Genomic DNA, 24,030 nt, shown 5'->3' with positions numbered 1-24,030 from the left:
AACAAAAGGCAAATACGAATCTTGTATAAGTGTAAAATCTGTGTACATCAAATTTATAAACGTATTAGTTATTTTTCTCTCTAAATCACCCATCATGTCTTCTATCTAGAGCACTGAGGAGCTGAAGTGGACACAGGCCAACAGCAATTACAGGAAGTTTCAGTCTTATTCCGAAGACCTTGAGGCCTTGTTAACAAAGCTGAAAGAACACGCTTCAGCAGCACTCACATTTTTTTTTTTAAACCCGTAGACTTTTTCATCAGAACTGTGATGAAAACTTGGACCCATCATATGTTCATTTCAACACGTAACAGGACATAAACGGAAACCCAGTTTTACATGATTGTGTCAGAAAATGTAAAATTATCTGCTTACTACACTTTGTAAAACACTCTGTGTTGTTAATATTCTCACTCACTCACACACACACACACACACACACACACACACACACACACACACACACACACACACACACACACACACACACACACACACACACACACACACACACACACACAGAGTGGATGGAGAAGTGGCACCGGCCCATTGCTCTGTCCAGTCCTGCGTGTCTGTGCCATGATGGCTGGAGATGATTGGCTCCCAGGCCGCACACACTGCATAAGCGCCACGCTACACAGTCACAAGCCGGCCACCAGGGATTAAAGGGACAGAAAGTGGAGTCTTACCGGCTGGTGAGGGGCAACAGTTATATGTTAAAAAATTGAGCAGCGCACGGGGCCTGGGAGCCGACAAATGAGTGACAGTGTTTTACAGTGGTGGAATTTAATGTACTGTTCTTAAAGCCCCTCGAAGTCATGGTCCACCACCGCAGGTGATTTTACCTAATCTGACTAATTAAAGCTCAGGACTGTGCGGACTGAACTTTATCGACACTGCTGGACTTTCCTGGTGGCTCTGCTGTATGTATTATGGAGGGGTGACTCATCTTCATGACGGAAAGATAGCTTTTTCGCAGAAAACATTTTTGACACAAAATGAAAAGGACAAGACTGACTTCCAGTTCCAGTGTCCTGCTTCCTCACAGCCACAACGTATTGAGACACTTCAATGAAACATAACCATCATTCATGTTATTAGTAGCACTTGTACTTTTCCTCCCACAGGTACAGCTAAATTATTGGGGGAATCTTTTTTTTAAATCATACTTTAAACAGTCCTTGAGAGCAATGCTGCATTCATAAAACACACTGAAGTAGCTTTACAGTGCCGTCCAAATGTCACAGTAGAATACAGTATATTTTGTATGGATGACTTTACCAAACATCAAGCACCGATGTTTCTATTGACTGGCTGTGCACATCCACAGATGAAGGTGTGTTCACTGGAGATTACACAGAAACAGAAAATACATGCTTGACTTTCTCTGTCATTCAGGCTCACACAGAAGCCAATGGTAGACAGCGCAAGATCACCTACTATATTTATAATTAATTGTTTAGAGTCATTTTTTTTTTTTTTGTGACAAAAATGTTAAAGTTCTTTGATTCCAGCTTCTTTAATGTCTTTTTTTTTTTTGGTTCCTTCAGTCTTCCATGATTAAAAAAAAAAAAAAAAAAACTGAATATATTTTGGTTGTGGACTTTTAGTTGGGACAAACCCAGACTGGCTGCAACTTGGACCAAATTTTTCATAATTTCTTGATATTTTAAATAATCAATTGATGGAGAAAACAATCAACAGATTAACTGACAGTGAAAAAGCTCATTTTTGAAGCCCTATTCCTATTCCTGACATTAGTATATAATCATCTTAATATATGAGGCCAACAAGTACTAACATTACAGTACCGCTTATACATTAATGCTTCAATAATCCTGTATATTAAATAACACTATAAAATGGGCCGTTCTGCAAACTGAGCACATATACTTTTGATCATGTCCATTTTCTTGTTTGTAGTTATAATTTTGAATACATATTTTGAGTAACTGCTACTTTTTTTTTTTACTTAAGTTAAGAACGTGAATACTTATCACACAGCTGTTTGAATGTTATGTCTCCCGGTGTAATTGGTTGGTTTCAGGAAGGATAACAGGGAAATAAATTGGTAACTACACTGATTTCAGGGTGTTGGGTGGACATGTGTTTATGTTTCTTCAAGGAAATACAGATGGAGTAGAGTGAATGGGGCCCCAATTAAAAAGTCGACTGGCTGCATTACAATGACGAGCAACACATGGAGACGTGCATTTAAACTGTGGGAAGCCCGGTGGTGGCCACTTACTGATAAGTAATCAGAGCCTTATAAGCACGAACACCCCGCTACAATTTCAAGTCCTATTTAATCCTAATAAAAGTATGTAAGTATTATCCGGCAATTTATTTTTAATTAAAAGCAAAACTACGCACTATGCAGAAAATGCTGCCTGTCAATGTTTTTGTGCATTTTACTGTTTAAAGCTGAGCTCATTTTAACTGCGTTATCTTACTGTTGGTTAGTTAAATATAAATGAAAGAATCTTAATCTATAAGATCAACATTGGGGCATCACTAGGAGAACCGTATATCTCCTAAAAGACAACAGCCCTGTTTTCTGCTTTGTGACTTTTACCAGCTGATCCAAGTGGATTTCTTATTAGTTTGCCAACTTTGAGAAGTTGGAGAATTTTCTAAACCAATAAGGAACATTCACTCTTTTAGTTTATCAGGAACATTCAAATTCACCAAATGTGGAGATGCATAGTTTTCACTGCACAGAAAGGATCTATGCCATCTACCGTGTGACCCCGTTCCTCAGGCTCTGTAACATATCGTTGTTATATAGCTTAAATATCTATGTCTTAGACGCTGGATTTTGTAATATTGTGATACTGCATAAATGCTGTCTTTTACCATAATGTTATTATTATTTGCCCTCACCAAAGTCATTATATCCACATGAATCAGAAATCTCATTGCACCAAAAAAAAAGTCATCCTTATATCATCGCAGTGATATTTGATTTTGTCCAATGGTCAATTTAACTTGAAAGACAGATCATGTTTTTCATCTTTAGTATTTGATTGATTAAGTGTTGCATACCATCCCTTCACAGCTGTGAGTTAAATCATATCTATTTTACAAGCTGTAGGTATTGAACAAAACCACTTAAATAAAGAAATTCAGTTGTTGAAGTTTGAATTGTTGAAAACTGGATATTACGGTGTAAATGGTTTATGATTTATTGGGAGTATAGCACATAGTGTTACCACTGTCCCTGGTCCAAGTGTACTTGGTTACACCACACCACTGGTTGAAGCCACGGCGAGCTAAATGCTAACTAGCGAGCAGACAGTGGCACGTTAGGTCGTCAGTAAACTACTGATCCAGGACTAACATTTGACTGTTACAACATCTGGGGACTGGGAAACTGTCTCTGACTAGCGTCTATTTCAAGTTATTTCCACATGTCCCTGGTTAGCGTGCGTCCCCCCTGTCTGTCCACGTGTTTATAAGCAGCAGAGCAGCAGCCGGTCGGATGTAAACAATGGAGCCTTGCAGCCCCAAACACACACGAAAGAGAACAAACACGTGGAGCTACAGTATCCCCAGTCAAAGTCACCGGTGTTTATGTTTAACACTCAGCGTCAGTAACCATGAGCTCACCTTCACCAAAGCACCGGGGAGATCTAGGTGCCGGAGCTGCTCGCTTGCTTCCAGCCAGAAGGAGACCTACCAACAACTTCCGGGTTTCTCGGAGTGGGAAAAATCAGTTGGCCAACCGTAACGTTTCACTTTCCCGCCGAGGCAGCTACTGTCCCGATGTGTGTAACAGTGCAGGATATTATTGTGTTTGAGGATTTTAGAAAACACGTGAGTCCGAGTGCTCCCCAGCGCACATAACCAAAAACAGTATTTTTATATTAGACTGGGTTTTGTTATATTAGGCCAAAAAAAAAAAAAAAACCTTGCCTTTTGTTGTCTTTTTTTCTTATCAATTTCTTTTAAAAGGTCTGTTTCAAATTTACAAATTTGAAGTAGCAACTTCACTCATTTTATGCAACTTTATACTTGCACCCCATTAAGTCTCAGAGAGAAATATTGTACTTTCTACTCTATTACATTTGTCTGACAGATTTAGTTACTTTTCCGATTACACGTTTTCATACCCCGCCTGTCAAGTGAAAGCCATGTATGTCCAAAGTTGCTGATTATAGATTTTAATGTCTGATAAACTGAACAATTAAATGTTTCTTCATGTGCTTTATGTCCTTAATTTAAAAACCTTCTTGGATGTTCTGGAAATCAAACCTGAAAACTATTTTTCTGACATTATTCACAGTTTAGATATAGGCCCCTATGTGGTTCATAGTGACCCTAAAAACATATGACTTTTTAGAATATAATGAATTACTGTAGATTAAACTAACAGACAGTATACAGTTAGACTTAGTTATTGCAGTAAACTGAACATTAACGCAGCAGTAATGTTAATCCAAAAACATCAACTTTAAAACATTGACAAGGTGCATTTACTCCATAGTATGTCCTTATATTTTTGATACTTTGAGTAAATTTTGCTGATAACATACTTTTTCTCATGTAAGGATTTGAATGCAGGACTTTAACTTGTAGTGGAGTATTTTCACTGTGTGGTATTATTACTTTTACTGAAGTAAAAAACCTGAATATTTCTTCCTCCGCTGAATCAATGTGAGTGATGTAAAAAAAAAAATTAACAGTTGTTTCCTCCCAAAACAAAGGAGAACCTCAAAATTTCAGAGTCGTTTATGGAAAATTAACTGTCCCTCAGGGGACTCAGACTGGTGTGGAACCAGCTCCCAGTTTGGACTCGGGAGGCACAGACACCCTCTGTTCTTTTAAATCAGGCTTAAAACTTTCTGAGGTAACAAATCTTATAGTCAGGGATGGTTCAGGCTTTAAATATTGATGTTTTTAATGTTTTTTTGTTATTGGTTTCCTTGCTGTGTTTTACTTTATAAATTCTGGAACCATGGTACATTTTTTAAAACTGAATGGAATTCAGGGGTAGCTGTGGCATTGAAATCACTATTATGAGTTGTATGCCAACACAGATTTACATTGTGTTTTGTACTTTTTTTTTTAATCCAGATTATAATTTTACAATATTCTGATATAAAAGAGAGTACACTGTTTTGCTATGATGAAGAGTTCTCACCCACCAAGATGCCATAAACCAACTTGTGAAGTTAAGGAATTCATTCAAACCTATTTATTTGGACCACATCTGGAGGTAATGGGGGTGGGGGGATTAGCATATACTTTCTGTATTGCAGATCTTGTTGGATCTCAGTTTTGTTGTTTGTAGTATTGTGTTTGATGATTAGCTTCATTCAATTTTGCCTTTTGTAAATCCTCTGACAAAACAAAATCAAATCCTTCTGAGCTGATCATAAAAATAACAGGTCTGGAGTGTACTGGCACACGAGCGGTTGGAGAAACTGATCTTGCAGTCAGTGGCCTCCCTGGTTCAAGTGGGGAACTTTTTTGCATGTCACGTCCTTTTTCTCTCTGCTCCTTTCTCCTGTAAGCTCTGTACTGTCACATCTAATAAAGGCAAAGACACTTGTAAGAAGGAATCTGAATAACACTACCAGTCGAGCTCTACCGTTTTGCAAAATATTGTCAATTTACGGTGGGCATTGTTTGTCCTCAGACCCCGAGACGTTATTGTGAAAAGTGTACCTCCTCTGATTATAAAATGTCATTATCAAAGTTGACAGTGAATAGACAGCAAGACTGCTTCACTTTCAGGGCATTGTATTCTGCAGACAAAAGATCCAGCAGGGCCCCATACTGTTTTTCACTACATAGACTATTCTCACTTTGATGGATGCTTCCTCAATAAGGCACAAATATTGGCTACATAATGTCAGAATATGTGAATATGTGCATGTATGTGTGAGTGACTAGTATGGACCTTCAGGCCTGTGCTATTATTACATGTTGATGGGAATGTAAATCTATATGTAAATGTACTCCAACAGACTGGCTATCGCCATCAGTCATATTTATAACACGTAGAATACAGCAAAATTATGCCATCCTGGCTCCCATGCAGGCCATGCAACATTAACATCCATCTTCTCCTCCCCTTTATATCATGAGAATAATTGTGATCTCTGTATATTTGACTATAACTGTCGCCGCCATAATAATAGTAAGCGAAGGGCGTTATGATAAAGAATCAGAGAGTGAATGCCATCTGATTCCTGAGTTTCTCCATGCGTGTCATCACAGGAAAGGCCATCACAGAGTTGGATTGTTTCCTTCAAAAGGTTAGGCTGTACCTCGTGTCACAACACTATCACCTCCTTTAGTCCACGTATATATCTGACACACACACACACACACACACACACACACACACACACACACACACACACACACACACACACACACACACACACACACACACACACACTTTATATCCTGCATCTGTTTTGTTTTTGGGAAGTGCATATGGGGGCCCTTTGCCTCCTGTGCTCCCCGTATCTCTCTAAATTGGATGCAGGTTCGGGATGCCTCACTGCCTCAGTGAAATTGTGATGTGTCTGCCTGATTTTGGGTTTCATGCATTTGCTGGTATTTACTATTATTATTTTAAAAAGAAGGTAGAGCAGACCGGCTGAATGGAGGCATCTGCTTCAGCGGTTCATCTCCAGGCCAGTGGCGTCCAGACCATTGGCGTGTTGAAGATGGATGGAGGGTCCAGGACGGGGATTTAAAGTCCCCCGATTTCCAATCACACATTCCAGAGGGGATGGTTCTGCCTGATGAATGATCTTTATTGGGGAGAAGGAGTTAAAAGAAGCATGTCATTGCTCTCATTTGATGGTGTTTATATGGCCCATGGTGGCTCCTTCTTCCATTTGGCACCAGACGCTGCAGCAACACTTTCTCAGGAGTGTTTTATCAAAACAGGATTCTCATCAGCCCGTCTGGTTTATTGGCAATATTCTTCTACTGATGATCATTTGTGTACAGAAGTGCTCGTCTGAAGAGTAAAAAAAAAGAAGAAGCTCAAAACCTGTTGTCTCTGTTCTTTCTGCTTGACTTCAGTGAGTGTGATGAAACTGTAAGAGATTTGGTGTAACATGTCTCTGGTACATTTTGACCCGTGCAGTATGGTGAGAAATGGTGGGATTTAATTGCAACAGCTGTTCAGGACAAAAGCTTAAACATTTAATCTATCATTTGTCAGTCGTCAGGACATCAATTGGCAAAAGTTTTGATGTTTGACTGATTGTTTGAGCACCCTTAATATGAGCATTATTTTTCTTTTGTGACAGTAAACAATATATTTTGGGGGTTTTAGACTTTTGGCCAGGCAAAGCAAGACGTTTTAAAGCATCACCAAAGACTGTGTGGTTCATATTTTGATGCTATATTCTGACTCTACAAACCAAGCATCGGAGGAATTAAGAAAAAAAAATTACTAGATTTATTTTTTTAAATGAAAATAATAGTTGTAGTCCTGGAAATAAGGGTACAGTGTTGGTAAAACATCTCTAGCTGCAGCTCAGATGGAGGTTTCAGCCATAACTGCTTGCATCAGCTTGTTTCAGTTCTGTAACAGCTCAGTCTGCCTCCCTTTCTACCGTTGGCACATGCTTCCTTGTTACCGTATGCATGTAAATACAACCATCCAGTCGGTATCAAAGCAGCCAGGCAGGAGGAATTCCCTCTGAAAAAAAAAAAAACGTTCCCTGGATCAGCGCTTCTGAACAAAAATGGCTCCCATGCATCACCCATATGGGGCCCTCTGTGTGCTGGTGTCATTCACATATTCCAGATGTACAGCATTTGTTAAGTCCCATCACCACCAGGGTCTATCTCTCACTGCAACTCACACACTTTTTGCAGTCACATTAACACAGGTGTTATATTTCCATTAATTCTAGCAGATATCACAGCATCAAAAAGCTCTGCAGGATAGAGACGCTGATGGAGTATAAGAGAGAGTCAGTCGATCCCAGAGTTAATATCTCAAGTGGAGCATGTACTAATCAGTAGCAAAGCTCACAAGCAGGAAGAAACAAATGATAAGGCACAACCAGAGGGGAATGATAACTCGTCACGGGACCATTGCTTGTAATTTTGCACCATGTAACAGAATATTTCTTTGTTTTCTCAGCACGAATGAAATTTTAGTCTCTCTGTACAACCTTTTTCAGACATGGAATACGTAACATTGATCAGCCACGACTGGCCTTACCTTAGTGACATTTATTTGTGTAGTATACAGCCATCAAATACAAAGGTGTTGGTGGATAAAATAATCAGATATAATGTCTGGATTTCAGGCTTATCTATGAAATTGCACTTGCCAAATTAAAATATTACACTGATGCAAAAATCATATAAAAAAATCATCCTTATTATTCCCCTTAAACGTTCTGCTCATTAATTTACAACACAACTCCACTTTGGCTTGACACACTCAGCTATATCTAAAGGTGTCGATACCAGGGTATAAATGGCATGTCATGAGGGGCCACAAGTAGACAGTCCCTCTATTAAAGAGGCCACAAGCTTAAAAAAAAAAAAAAAAGTTGAGAAGCCGTGTCCGTGTCTAAGGGCCAGCAGGATGCTTCAGTGCTTATGAGACAGTTTCTTATGGTCAGGAGGTTTTAGGCTGGTGCTTCGAATCTCTGTTGTTGTTGTTTTTTTAATTAAAAGCATACAGGTGAAACAAACACACACACACACACACACACACACACACACACACACACACACACACACACACACACACACACACACACACACACACACACACACACACCCCACTGGAAACACTTTTTGTGAAGCTCTGTGATCAACAGTCTGTCTGTGCTTTCAGAAAGGAAAAAAAAACAACAAGAGAACAAGCCTGACAACACCTTTTCAGACTGGACCAAGTGACTTGTGTCTATGGGGATTAAATTTGTGAACAGAAGCTCTATACACACACAGACACACACGCACACACAAAGTCCCACATACACACTCCATCACCACACGATGCCACAACACCTCTTTCTCAGCTGTGAGTGTAAAACCACATTGACAGGAGCCTTGTCCGCTCTTGTCGAATCGTCACGCTGAAATGTTTACCTTTACATACAAATGGCCTGGTGTCATGTTGTGTCACATAATGTTTCATGGACAAATAATGTGTCCCATTTCTCAATCCGCCCCGCAGCCTTTAAGCCCCCTTGTAGCCTCTATAGCCACAACAACACCCAGGCACCGTGGCTGCAAAAAGGGAACCCTGTGTCGCCACAGTGAAGTGCCACTCTGAATTAAATCCCAGGGATATGGAGGTAAGCTCAATCAGCACTGTGGCTCTGAGTGTCACTAGGTAAAAAAAAAAAAACACACGAGCACCAGGGGCAAGTTTTTACCAAAGTGTTATATAAGTTTCTATAGTGTGAAGAAATGTGACGCAAAAATAGATCAACACTAGTATGTCAAACACAAAGGAGTTTTTTTTTTTTTTTTAAACCAGGCTTCATGTTAGAAACCTTAAATCTTTGAGTGGAACACGCAGTGATGATAGCAGAAAACGTAAGAGGAGAAATAGAATCAATGAAGCAGAAATAACAACAAAAGAGCAAATGATCAGTTTTGAAAAGCGGAAAATAAGTTTGTCCTGAGAAGCTTTTTAAGAAATGTTTTAAATAATACAATGTCTCTCTTAAATTTTCAGACAAGCTGTGAGAAAATGTGAGCTCGGGCTGCTAGAAACTGTATGCAGTGAAGGAAAAATCCAAACATTATCCAACAAGATGCAGTGTCTCTTGGTACAGAGATGCAAATGTTGTTCACTCTGAGGTTAAACAAAATACTGTCATGATGGTTGCAGCTGTTGAATTATGTTTCTGAGCAGTGTGGGGGAAATAACTGCGTACATGTATCCAAGTACTGTAAGTTCAACTGAGAGGTACTTCTACTTTATACTTTCCATTTTCTAATACTTTCTACTCCACTACAGTTCAGGGACAAATATTGAACTTTCGCCACACTTCATTTGTCTGACAGCTGCAGTTTCTTTTCAGAACAAGAGTTTACATAGAAGATTTATAGTTCCATAAATAAAAAAGGATTAATTGTTATAGATTAAACTCAACTGTACTCTGGTGACAATTATGTCCCATTTTAATATTTTGTTTTAATAAGCTAACATCCAACAATACAAAGTCTATAATAACATCACATGATAATATAAAACACAACATAATGACAGGATCACTTTGCAAACTAAGTACTTTTACTTTTGATACTTTAAACAAACCCTGCTGATGATATTTAGCCTGCCACTAAGTAAACCTAAAAAAAAAAAAAAGGCTGGACTGTTTGTGAGCTTCCAAAACAAAAACAACAAAAACAAAACACAGATGCAGATGTAATTTCACCGACACAGAAATGTCAGTCTCTCTCCCAACACACATATAGATTAAACCTTTGTCTTTCCTTGTAGTTTACATTAAATTTCAACGGTCTGCTGAAAACCAAAATTCCCAGAGAGACAGGGAGCATTCCCTCTAGTGTTTACGTGTTTACTTATTGTTCTAATCGTCCCTTTAGTACTTCTGTCTCGGGTTTTAATGCGATTCTCTCCAGTTCCGCTCGGTCAGACCGCGGGTCACCGACCCAGCTACGCCCCTTCATATTAATTACACTAATTAGCACGGGGTTGAAAAACAAACAAGTGATGATTAATATCTAAACTATGGCGAATTCTTTGAAGACATCCATGCGGGCGATGCCAAATGTGGAGAGACACATGACGGCGAGGCTGCAGAAGACAAATTAAAGGATATTAGAAAAACTATTCCTGCTCTGAAAAAGTAGAACGACGTGACAAAACATTTAAATAACCATTACACCTATAGTTAAAATATTTGACATAGTCTAAATACAACTGGCCTAACTATCTCTACGTATAAATTAATGTTTGGATGAATACATAACCTATCACTATTAAAAATATATACAACGTGACGTGACAAATTAATTTCTACTTTCTTTGTTTTGTCTCTTTTTATAATAAATAGATATAATAACATTAATAATAATAATAATAATAATAATAATTGCAACTATACATTTCGTATTGTTTCTCTTCAAAAAAATATTTTCTAAAATTCACATTTTCACCACAATGAACATACATTTCCTGGTAAAGCTTAATTGCAGCTGCCTTTAGCTGATCATATTTACCTCGAACTGTCTCTGTTTTACATTATAAACTCAAAATGTAATTGCCGTCAAAAACAAGTAAAAAAAAAAAAAAAAAGAAAAGAAAAGTCAAATAGGAGTTAATGACTGGGTTCTTTGGAATAGCTCAATAACAGGTAATTGTTCAGTCTTTTCTGCGAGCTGACACGTTGAGGAAATGCAGTGAATAATCCGCAGCCATGGTCATGCATACAGATTCAACTTTTGGGTCCGTAAAAAGATAAGGATGAGGCAAGTCTGCTGAGGATTGACGAGCATTCCCCCCTGTAGGCAAGAAAACAGTAGCCATGTCAATATATGTGGCGCTAATCATCATTAACCGGCTGGGTGACAACACGAGGCTGCAGCCTCAAATAACTCTGTATGTTATTTGTGAAAAGGTCTCCCCCCCCCTCCCTCTCTTCATGCTACCATAAAAGTCCCGTAGCCCAGTCCAAGGCAGAATAAATTCACAATTCTCTGATAAAAGTCTGTAATTGATTTATCCGTGGCTGTTTGTCCGCCAGAAGGTCAGAGTGGATCCTCCTTTTCACTCGGAAACATTAGGTGTTTATGTTTTGATGTTGTGGGCGCGAGCCGAAGGTCAGGGTCGTAGTGTTGCAGCGCGAGGCGACAAGTAGAGCAAAATGGGTCCGCTGTCTCACGCTTTGTTCCGCACTCAATTGTCTCGGGGCTGCGCGTGAACCCTGAGACCTGCAGCTGTCTGGAGGACGGAAACGGAAGGGAAGGAAGGAGAAGTTAAGACTCCCGAGTAAAGAGGCACAACCACTATTTAAATTTCTCTTTTAATCTTAATTTCTGTTTTTGTTCAAATCCTGTAGGAATTTATGCTGAAATCTTATGGGTCTTTTTTGGGTTCCCCCCCCCCCCTAAGCAGAGATGTCAGACAGACTCTATTGTTGGTTTTGCCTCTGCAAGAAATTCTCTTTCATTTGTCCTGTCCTTTTTACATATTTTCCCCTTGGTGTTGTAACATTTCCTGACAATGAATTAGTGATCTCCCAACAGTAAAATGTGAAAGAATTATGTGTTATCTGACAAAGACCTCCTGCTCAAGCTTCAGGCCATTTCTTAGTTGAAATCGAGCTGAAGTCATTCACGCCAAACTCATAATTTATCCACAAGAAGAACTTCCACTGTTTCAGTTTTTGTCTTCAAGTGCATGTTGCAAATATTCACACGGGCTTCTAATCATTTTTTTTTTTTAAATAAAAAAAATAAAAAGAATGAACAGAGGGGGAAAAAAATTGAAATTGTGGTTTTTGTTTTGTTTTTTTGTTTTATTTCGATTGATTTATTCATTTATTTTGGAGGGGTTTTGCTTAGCCAATAGAGGCCCTGGGTTACACCGTGCAATTCGGCAGTATCTTCAGGCTAACGGAGATAAATTCTTCTTAGTTGGTCCAAAACGACTGCAGAACCTGAATGTAATAAAACGGAAGAGCCCAAAACGCGCACATGTTCAGGTAATGTTTAATGTCATTGTTCCGCCAGAGAATAAAGTTGTCGATGAGAACCAAACAAAGCGGGGAGTATCAGTACGAGTGGAAATTTTCAGTTGGCAAATTAATATTTAAATGAAATGTTATGCGCGCACAGGTGTGTGTCTGCGAACAATCAGAGGTGAGGACCGGAACTATCCGTTTTTTATAACAAACACTTTGCACACAGCGCGTGCAGGAGGTGAAGGCTGAACTCTTCAACTGCTGTTCCGTGTGTGTTGCACCAGCTCCACAGTCTTTCAGTCCACGCGTCATGCGTAAAAGTGCACCGTGCGTAACAGGTGTATCCTGGCAGGAGAGAGAAGGAGAGAAGTTTGGAGAAACTCTCATGAGCGTTGTTTTAGGGGACGCTGAACATAAATTAATTTAAGCACCAACTTTATATTCATACGATTTATAAGTGAAACATATCATAACCTGTACTGGTTTTACGCATATAATTGAATGTTACCTACCTAATTCCACAGCTATCGATCAGGATGTGTATACAGAGGAAATAAATCTCCCATAAAAGAGGGAAAGACAGAAAGGGGGAGAGTGGGGCGGGAAAGTTTAGTAAAGTGGAACTTGGTAACAGATGCGAGTTAGGGGGGCGCGGCCCTGCAGGGAAGGGTGGAGGTTCTTCTACGCTGTGTATGTATGCGTGGCCGCGCGCGCGTGTTAAAGCGCATGTTGATTCGTGCACGCTCACGTGCACGCCCATCGCAAGCTCGTGCAGGAAAAAGAAGGACAGGACATGAGCGCACATTGAGAGCGCGGCTCTTTTACTCGGCGTGATCATTTCACGGTTCCCCCCGAAGCCTTTTTTCCACCTAAAGCGTTTAGTTGCAGCTGACTGAGCACTTGCAGGGAGTGCAATAGGGAGCGGAAGGGTCGAATTATTTCAACCTACAACTCGCCCCAAAAGTACTGTAGGACGAAAGAAAAAAAAAAAAAAAAAAAAAGGAGAGAGGGAGAGGAGAAACTGTGCCAGAGAGAGAGAGAGCGAGCGAGAGAGAGAGAGAGAGAGAGAGAGAGAGAGAGAGAGAGAGAGAGAGAGAGAGAGAGAGAGGGGAAGAGAGGGAAGAGAGGGAGACTCTGGAAAAAGTTTTTGTTCTTTTCCTTTTTTCTCCCTCCTTCGCCTCCCCCTGTTCTAACCGGATAACATGGACCAGGGACCCAAGAGTCCTGGACTGCGGCTGGGGAGAGCAGGTAGGGTCGCACCGGCTCACTCGAGCTTTATTTCACTTTGATGATGAGTTGAACTTTTTATCAGACGAAACACGTGTTTGTGTTGTTTGTTCGTTTACAGTTTTTAACGCGAAACTTTTACCCATAAGTTATGGAAGTTATGATGGAAGTAAATAGAAGTGTTTCTTTTTTTTAAAAACTTTTGTGTGGTGTACAGTATATCAAAGTTTTCTGAAATAGTCCCGGATGACGAAGAACAGGAAAAGCAAAGAGGTATTTTCAGACTAGTCACAATCTTTTATACAAAGTTTGTGACTTTTGTGAGCAGGTGGTGAAACTTTTAGAGTCAAGACAATCAACTCATCTTTGTTTTGCTGTGTTATAGAAATTTGTTAACTTTAATTAAACAATTAAAGGTCAAATGTGTCTGAGTGTTCTACAGTTTGCGCTTTTAATTTGTGCGAATTTAAACAGAAATGCCTGAAGAAAAAGCTGAATTTGTTAGTTTTGAGTGGCGTGGTCGTTCAGGCAAACTCAACGTGTTGAACTTTCCACATCACCTGAATAGGAAACAGTGAGTTTGTGCAAGTTTGTGGTGGCTTTGCCTGCGTGTGTTTCCATATTCGTTAAATATATGTGTCCAAATGTGTCTTATGAATAGTGGGGTGTGACATATTGATGACCTGTAAGTTTTATTTTTAGTTTGTGGACCAGATGTTGACGTCGCTGACCGGTTAAGTTAAAAAAAAAAAAAAAAAAAAAAAACTGCCCTGAGCTCGACTCACTCCTTTGTGTCTCCATTACTTTATTCAACAGGTTAATCTCCTATAGGCCTATTCATAAAACAGCAGGGTCTGGTACAGCAATGGATCAGGCCATCGACCTTGCTATGGCACCCAATGGATATCACATCATTTCATATTGCTGCCCGCTGCGTCTGCATTGATAAAACGTCGTTTGCCATTAAGAAACTGTGGGCCGGTGATCAGCCTCTTTGAACGGCCAGTGCGCTTTATGCAGACTTTTCGGCAGCAAAAATCTGCTTTTGTGATGACCCTAGTTGCTTCTTAAAAATAATATTTAAAAAAAAAATGTTGGAGACAGTTGTGGAACAACATGTTTAAAGAGGTGCATAGTGCATTTTGGAGCAATTTAGATATGTATTTTCACAATATTGTGATAAGGAAACGTGTTCGGACCCAGACACGTTGTCTCATAATAAAAATGAATTAGCTTGTGCCCGGCCTTCTTTGGAAATTCGTCATCAAATGATGCCAGTGGTCTGCAACACAAATAATGGCCCTTTTGCAGTCTTTTGTGGAGTGGGCCTAACCCCTGATAAACGGTGAAAGCAATGGGATTTGTAGCAATTGGATAATAACCTTTTAACCACGGAGGAAATCAGAGTTTAAAGGAGGCCCTCCCCTGTTGATGTGTAAAGTCTTTAGGGCCCAGGGCCTATACCCACAGCCTCTCCATTTCCTCTCACTTCAAAATACGTGCTTGGGGTACAAAGAAGAATCAGTGAGAATGAACGTGGATCTAATCAGACGCCCCCTCTTCCCGCTCTAAAGGTTGTCAGTGCGTAAAAGTACGCAGCTCGGTTTTTTTTTTCCCCCAATAAGCAGGACCGTTGTTTCTGTCACTGTGGGCCAGCAAATTACGTTATTACTAATTTCACAATTACACCTGGGGGCCTCATCTGCTCGAGAAGAAATACGTGATTTTATTGTTTTCCAAAAAATGTGACGTCTATTTTGTATGTCTATTCTAAAATATTGGCATTAGGCGAAACCGGATCCCCTAATGTTGAAAGAAATCATTTAGGTTCCAGGTTTGATCCACTTTTCCCCGCCCAAACAACCTTTTTATGCTTTCCTGCAGCCTCATGACCAAACTACGAACCCCTGACATTAACCTCCCGTCTGTTCTGCATATTTTATAAGGAATATTTGATTCTGAGCTCCTACAAGTAGTTCCCAAAACGCTCCTAAACCGTGCAAAGTAAAAGCCAGATACGGTTTGTGATGTTGTGTCAACGGAAACCAAGAAAATCTGCGATGCAGAGAGCTGATGGAAAAAGAGAAAGAGGGGAGGGAGGGGTGAAAGAAGGAGAGAGATGACCTCACATGGCATATAGCCTACTTCCGTGTCGACCTGAAGTGCCCCGTCATAACACAGGCTGATATGACCAGCCGGGCCTTATATTCCACCTGACAGATAACAAACTGGTCTTTAAATCCATTATCAAAGAGCCAAATCATTACAAATAGGTCCATGTGATCAGGCCGTGCAGTGATTTACCTGCTCAGCGCAGTGAGTCGAGTTCCACCTCGGGAAGTCCAAGACGGCTCTTTCTCTCTCCAGTCCATATATTTTATTTATTAGTTATGACTTTTATATTTTATAAGCAAATGAAAACTTAAGAAGAGATACGGGAGCTTTCTCATTATGTTTACAGTCAGCGGGCGTGTAATAAACGAGCTGGTGGAGTTAACATGCGCTATTAATTTTTCATTGCTTTTTCGTTTCGAGGCTCGGGCGTAAAAAGCAAAACAGCCGAAGCTGTCATGGTGAATGGAGGGAAGGGAGAGGAGGAAAGAAAGAAGGGAACACTTAAACAACAACACTGGCTTCAATTTGCCTCCAAATGATTATCACAACTCCACCACATTCTTACTAATGTTTAAAAAAGTACACAGGCCCTGTGCCTCCTCCTCCACCTCCCTCCAATCCTCCCATTTCCAGCACTGGAGAGGTAATGAAATATGGTAATGGCTTTGGATCCCCGGATTAAAGTCGTCCTACCCTGATGGAAGTTTTCTCCAAATTTCCAACCCTAAAGCAACAACAATTTGTATACATGATTGATTGTGTTTGGATTTTTTAATTGCTTATGTATTTAATTTGCAAATCGGAGAGACAAGAGCTGCAGTTTACTTCTGTGGGGAGAGAAGCGCTCGTGTCTATATCTCAATAAATATAAGCAGACTGCAGAGGGAGGGCGGATACAATGAAAACCAAAAATACGCAAAATATGATATAGTTATGCTTTTGATTTTGAGTTTCTTTTTAGAGAACACAATTGAGCCACACATCCTGCTCTGGCAATGCAAAATATTACTTATGTATTGTTTATTTATTTATATAGAAAAAAGAGACAAATAGAAAATATGTATTTTTTTTAAAGTATACATTGTATTATGTATATATATATAAAAATACTAAACAGACAACATTTGTCACTTTTCAGAGTATTTCCTCCCACCAGTGTCTCTCACATTCATTCGTATTGTCAATATTCGTCTGCTGGTCATTTCGTTCACGTGTGGCCTAAATTCGGGCCCGAGTTCTCTGTTGCACGATCCAGGTCTTAATATCTGTCTTTTAGTTTTTGTATTACAACGTGGTATTTGGTTTTTGTCCTTTGTTATTTTTTTTATTTTATTTTAAATGGCAAAAACAAAATGAAGCTGGTTTCCTGCTTGTCAGGTCTGCATCAGGCCTCCTAACTGATGAATACTCAGTGAAGAGATGTGAAATATGAATGAGGATTAGCGTGAATGTTGGAAACAGGGTTTACTGTCAGTGGATTAAAGAGCAGAGACGTGGAATCAATGAAGATTCATAAAACCACATTTAGTGTTGAAGATGTGGGTTAGAGAAACAGCCACGCACGTTAGAAATAAAGTGATCCTGCATGGATTAATGTTATATTTGTGCTCAGTTCAGGCTCCCACATGCGCTGCTTGGAAGACTCTTGACTTCAAGTGTGCTGGTGGTAAAGTTCCTGTATGTCTTGGTATTAGCAAGTGTATCTGTGTGCACGTGCGTGTGCGTATGTTGGGCCAAGGTTGAACGCCCCCTCGTGGTTATCCTGCAAATACCCATGAAAAAGCCATCGGAGAGAAAGCAAAACCAAAGACAACGACAAGCCTCGAGTTTAACAGCATGATTTTTTAAATAGAAAATAAGAGTGTATCGTTCTACTCCACTGTTTCTTTAACGATCACAACCGGACTGTGTGACTTGCTGTGTTGTATTTGGATCTGAAATTGTTCCGTTGAGCAATTCAAAACGAGCCGAAGCCATCCTCTGAAAGTAAAAGTAGGAGAGGAAAGAAACCGTTAATAAAGAGCGAGAAATCCACAAAAACGAAATTTTGAAATGAAATAAACTCAATAATATCATACACTGACCTTTTCAGTAACCGATGCATTGCCTTGAGGTACATCAAGCTCCTAAGTCTTTCGAGAATAAACGTGAAAAGTAAACAGAAGAAGCAAAGACCGTTATGGTTGTTGTTTAGTAACTTCATGTGTTATGCTAAATAGGCTATGTGCAATGATACAGTTACATTGTCATTAACTGTGTTATTATGACTCTAAATGAGGCTAATGTGTGCAGTATGGGATATATGCACTGAGAAACCGAAATGATTAAATGTCTGGAAAGAGGAAGAAGGGAAGTAACATTTTTTAATTTGGCTCATGCTTTAGGCTATTTGTGTGGTTAATATTACAGGGGCGAGGCTTTGACATGCCCTCTCAAATCAGGTGGGACGAACATGTATTGAATCCCCATCTCACAGTTTGGAGTATAAATGCGAAGCTCGCCAATTGCATTTCATTAAAAAAAAAAAAAACCCAACAACATCCGTTTAGATCTGCAATCAATTAGGTAATGAGCGGGAATGCATGTTTCATATGTTTCCCTCCCCGAGCAAAAATATTTATAGCATTGTTTTAAAAGAAGAGAGGGGAGATATTGAAACGATGCAGGGCCAATTGTTTTCATAATATTTGACAGCTCTCACTTCTGTAGGCCTAAGGATGGCATATAAAGATTAATGACATTTAAACTTAAATGTGTTTCAGTAAAAGGCTGTGGGCCTATTACCTTCCCTTTTTTGGATTTAAATTTTGTTTTCTTCCTCTTTTTTTTCACATTATGGTACCTGTACGAGAGAAAAATGGACAATTGCTGTTTGAGTTCCTGAGCTTTCCCTCGTTTATAAAGCCTTGCTGCAACTAAGCCTCGTTTTTAGTAATACTCAATTAATTAGGCATTTAATATTGACATGAATAAATTGAGCGCAAATGGGTATAAAGGCATTAGGTTTTTTACTTCGTTAATTGAAATTAAACATATGATCATCTACTCCCCGAGCCATGCGTCGCGTCACCGAGCCTCCTCATTGGTAGACGGACAATGCATGCGGGGCGTCATTGGCCCACGAGATTCGCTTCCGCCAATCACCGTTTTCCCCCGCCCGAGTCTATCTGGGGTTGGCGGTGACGTAGAGGCAGCGCTCGCGTCGTGATTGGCTGGCGTGTCTGTGAGTGACGGGCAGCTGGCCGGCGCGTGTGGGTTAGGGTTCCAGGGGGTTGGGAGCGCGGGCGCTGTCCGCACGAGACCAGGTCCTGAAACGCGCCGTGCGCCACCGTGGAAGCTGGGCGCAGGCAGCTCTTTCATTGTATAGTTAAAGAAGCCCGTTTGTGCGCACAGTCACATTCCAACCTTTGGCGTTTTCTGCCGTGCGCGCGGAGAAAAGTACCTTTTGAAATTTGGACAGGACTGTTTTCTTCTTCTTCACCGCGAGGAAATTCGCCTCCAAACTCGTACATAAACCGCTACGTCTGTGCAGTCCTGGTCAACCCAGAGGAGGAAAGAGACAGAGTGACCAAGAGCTGCCTTTCCTCCATACAAACCAGACAACAACTCTCAAGTCAGCTCCAGCAGCTTTAACTCAAACCACAGAGTGCATTTCGCTTGTATTTTTCTGCTGCGTAATTTTCAGTTTCGTTTTTCTATTTTATTTTTTTTGGCACGGTGGGATATGAGACTTCAGGATGTGAGCACTCATCAGCTCTCACTCGCTTTATTCATGGGAGATAACCACATGTTAATGTGAAAGCAACTGCCGAGGACGATTCATGACCAGAAGAAATGTGCAGAAAAGAACCTGGAGCAAAAACACAACAATCAGTGGATCTGTAACAAATATTTTTTCTCTTTCAAGCCTGGGTTATTTTTATTTTTGTATTTTGAAATATTTCTGAACAGACTGAGAGGAGACAAAGTTCAGCCTCCATCGTTTAGTCTCAGTTCAAGGGTCACGGCCGGCGGACCGTGAAGGAGACAGAGGAGGGAAGAATACTTTGTTTGCTTTGCTTATTTTTTTTTTTTTTTTTTTTTGCAAAACTTTTACATTTGTCCGTCCTGGGACTGGGGTGCAACTTGGTGTTGACGAGCAGCTGAAGGAATGAGCACCATCGCTGCCGTTTCCCTCCTCTGGTTTAGGAGACGCCAGAACAGACTCGCTGTTGTGTCCCGTCCCCATGAGGAGGGGGCCCGTCTCTGATTCTTATATTTGACACCATTTCTTTTGTCCCTTTGACCTGCAAAGCTCCTATTTTCGACGTTTGAATATATTTTTATTGGTTCAACTCAAACCACACCTTGTCAATCAATTAAAGTTTTTTTTTTTTTTTTTTTTTTTTTTAATTACGCAAAAAAAAAAAAGTTCCTGTCTTTGAAGGGAACTGCTGCCTCTTTTCGTTCGTTGGAGGTCACGGTGTGTCAGTATAGTGGCCGACTGAAGCGGGGCGTCCGGTGGCATTTTTTTTTTAAGACCCCCTCTTAGCGCACCGGGGCCCTCCAGCCCCACCTTACCGATGGAGATTCACTGTAAGCACGACCCGTTTGCGGCAATGCACAGTAAGTTCATATGTTTATAATGTCCTCCATCTGCATGATCCCATCTGCCCTGAACTGAACCACCCCCCTCCTCCCTTCCCCAGACCACTAACTATGCGCACATATGCAACAAACAGCGGAGTACAAGCATGCCCAGCTGCACACACTGCAAAAAACAGCATTATTTTAAATCTTAAAGGTAATTTTTTTTTTGTAATTAAATTACATCCAAAATAAATAAATAGCCCTATATGTGCACTTACATTTCGCTCACAAAAAAAAAGAAAAAAACCAACTCGTCCCATTTTTGCAAACAAATAAATTTTGGTAATGTGGAATTTTTAACTCAAGAGCCTGAAGACAAATTGTCAAAACCGTCTGAAAAGAACTTTGTAAATTCGTTTGAAATATCTCACGATACTAAAGCGTATTTTTCTTAAAATATTTGGTGGGTATTCCACCAAATTATTTTTTTTTTAATAAGCTTTAGATATTTTCGCAGTGTTTGAAAATGTGTGTGCATCCTTTGGCTTAAAAACATTTAAAATCAATTCTGTCCTATTCCTGCCTTTGCTGCTCCTCTTACCACTCGTGTTTTTTTTTTTTTTTTCTTCACGTCTTGTCATCGCGACAGTTTTTAAACGTGCATAATGAATGTAAAACAGGTTGTAAAATGACTCGATTCATGTGTGGGAATGAGGGGCTGGAGTGATTTGGGTAATCGCGTGATGAAATGCAGACCTTTTGAGGCCTGTGTTGTATTTGTGTATTTGTTGATGCCCTGCGTGAAACGGTTTGCAGCAGGGAAGAAAAGGTGCAGGGGTCAAAGAGAGAGAGAGAGAGAGAGAGAGAGAGAGAGAGAGAGAGAGAGAGAGCTGGGGTAACAAAGCTTGACTAAAAGCTGAACTTGATCCGCGCACACAGTAACAGCAGTGTTTCTGCACATAACCGGGTTTGACGGACACGCTGCACGTTGCACAGGTGCAGCTCGCTCGCTATTACACGAGGTTCAGCTCAGCAGCAGCCTCAGTGTCTTGCTCAAGGACACTTCAGCATGCAGAGCGGCTGCGCGCAGGGCAGGCTGTGGGAGACACAACTTGGTCACTCGGTCGTGACATGGCGGACCCTTACTGCTTTTTTTTTTTTTTTTTTCACTTCATTTTCCCTTCATGCTGGTTTTGTCTCAATATCTAAAAAAAAAAAAAAAAAAGTTCATATAACGATAACGGAAAAAGAATAATTCTGTTTTGGAATCTTTGAAAAAGCCTTGAGCGTCAAAAGAAAAATAATTAGAGAAAATGTGCTATTTACTACAGAGCCCCAGTCATCTGCTCGTATATTTAAAAGCTGACTTTTTTTTTTTTTTAAACTTTAATTAGCCAACACTAAAGACTGGCCGTGGGGAAACAAATATAAGCTAATAATGATCTAACTTTATGTGTACCTTAAACGAGCGAGATCCTTACACATTATTTTAAATTTATAGAAGTGTGACCCCCAAATTCGCAGCCTGCATCTCATAGTTGTCTTTACTTCCTCAAAAGTCAAATACAGCGTCTTACAAGCATTGCAGGTGTAACAGATGATGCACTACATATTTTATTGCAGTTTATTCCCGGAGAGCAGTCGTGTTCTGTGACTGACATGAGGTTCCCACGGTGTGTTATCTTGCAGGATTTAAAAAAAAAAAAGAAAGAAAGAAAGCTGCGCGCACACACACACACACACACACACACACACACACACACACACACACACACACACACACACACACACACACACACACACACACACACACACACACACACACACACACACACACACACACACACACACACAGAAAGCTAGAACGAATCACGTTTCCTCTTCCCTGCAGTTTCACCAAAGCCAATGATCCGCGGTGCTGACGGTAACAGCGGAGCTAAAGTTATATATGTCAAAGCCCGGAGACGCTTTAAAACGATTACACCTAAAAAAATGTCAGCGGCGGAGAGAGAGATAGAGAGAGAGAGAGAGAGAGAGGTCGCGAGGAATAGACTGTGACGCGTGGAAATGTTGTTGGGCGCGTTTGGATGTGCGCTGTGTGCCTCGGTGTGTGTTTGTGTGTAGCACTTTCATGAAATAACATAAAGTTCAAATCCTCAGGAAATATGTGTAGCACGCACGTGTGCGTGTGAGGAGTTTCAATGGAGTGTTTAAAGTTGAACTAAAGTTTTTACTTTATTTAAAAAAAGATTAAAGGGTGTTTTACAGCCAAAATCTGCGCACTGAGCGTGGGTGTGTGTGTGTGTGTGTGTGTGCGCGCGCGCGCGCGCTTCCCTTAACAGTCAATAAAATCAGATTGTTTGACGACAAAGCTGCCACTTTATTTTTTATTTAACATTTCATTGGTTGAATGATTTTTAAGAGTCAGTCTGTTATAATGATGATTTTGATATTTGATATGATGAAACACCATTACCACTTGATTGTAACTTTAATGAGTTTGTTTTCTACCAGCAACAATATATAGGGGGTATCTTAAAAAAAAAAAAAAATCCATACCAGGTAATTGTGATGATAATGAGCTGAATTTCATAATCACGTATTGTAATGGTAATAGAGGCATGCTGAATATTAATAAGCGAGGCTGTGGCCTACCTTAGTGACTCATGATTTAAAAGAAAATATAAAAATCTGTCTCTCGAATACAAACATCAAGGATGAACAATTAGCCTACTAAAAATCATTAAAAAAAAATTCAATAATCTTAATACAACAGATAGATTCAAACTTGGGATACTAAAAATAAGAATTCATGAATTATTTAAAGTATGCAAGGATAGACCTCTTTTGAAAACCACTGTTAATTGTTTATTAACAAGCTTCCCTGAGACACACTTCTTTCACAAAATATTAATTATCAGTGTACACAGAGAAAATACAGAATAACACTACAGGTCCAAAATGCCTGTCTGGCACATCTCGCTGATCTATTCTCTGTTTGCTCAAGGAAATTTGCTTCATCTGTATTCTTGCAGGCAACTTTCCAAACAGGTTTCCAGCCAAAAGTAATTTCTAGTTCCTTCTTTTTTTTTCTTCTTCTTCTCCAAGACAGAGGGGAGAGAGAGAACCGGTGGCGTTTTGTTCCGATTTCTCTCTTGCTTTATTTTTGAACCGTCAGGCCGTGACGAGGCAGATGAGAGATGAGAGAGGGAGAGAGGTTGGTGGACAGAGGGAAAGAGTGAGGGAGAGAGAGACACTGAGCAATGTAGCTGGAAGAGAGAGACAGAGAGCCTAATGGACCTTATTTTCTGGATGGGGGAGCTCCAATATATTCTGCTTTATCTCTGTAGTTTTTTTTCCTTCCGGAAACAGTGAATCAATCAAACATTTAAGGAGGTGCTGGGCTCTTAAGTCAGCTCCTATAAAGGGTAAATAAATAAAATACAACAGGGATTCATAATGA

General features: G+C 40.1%; 2 protein-coding genes across 3 annotated transcripts in view; one reads left to right on the top strand and one right to left on the bottom strand.

Moving 5' to 3' along the window:
* The window catches only part of zcchc7 (zinc finger, CCHC domain containing 7), a 50,671-nt gene extending 46,978 nt beyond the window's left edge, over nucleotides 1–3,693 (bottom strand). For both annotated transcript variants that reach the window (XM_069697460.1, XM_069697461.1), the window contains exon 1: nucleotides 3,610–3,693. The gene's annotated coding sequence lies outside the window, so the exon portion shown is untranslated. The remainder of the gene's footprint in view (nucleotides 1–3,609) is intronic.
* Nucleotides 3,694–13,452: 9,759 nt separating this feature from the next.
* Nucleotides 13,453–24,030, top strand: part of pax5 (paired box 5) — a 57,614-nt gene continuing 47,036 nt past the window's right edge. Inside the window, exon 1 of the mRNA XM_069697483.1 lies at nucleotides 13,453–13,904. Within this exon, the coding sequence (XP_069553584.1) occupies nucleotides 13,859–13,904 (46 nt within the window). The 5' untranslated portion in view covers nucleotides 13,453–13,858. The remainder of the gene's footprint in view (nucleotides 13,905–24,030) is intronic.

This window comes from Brachyistius frenatus, unplaced genomic scaffold (assembly GCF_029030835.1).
Source record: "Brachyistius frenatus isolate BFR_SWC_R1_liver_20210118 unplaced genomic scaffold, ASM2903083v1 Contig_23, whole genome shotgun sequence".
In the NCBI taxonomy this organism is placed as follows: Eukaryota; Metazoa; Chordata; class Actinopteri; family Embiotocidae; genus Brachyistius; species Brachyistius frenatus.
Note: the sequence above shows the minus strand (reverse complement) of the source record. Positions and strands in the feature narration are given on the sequence as shown.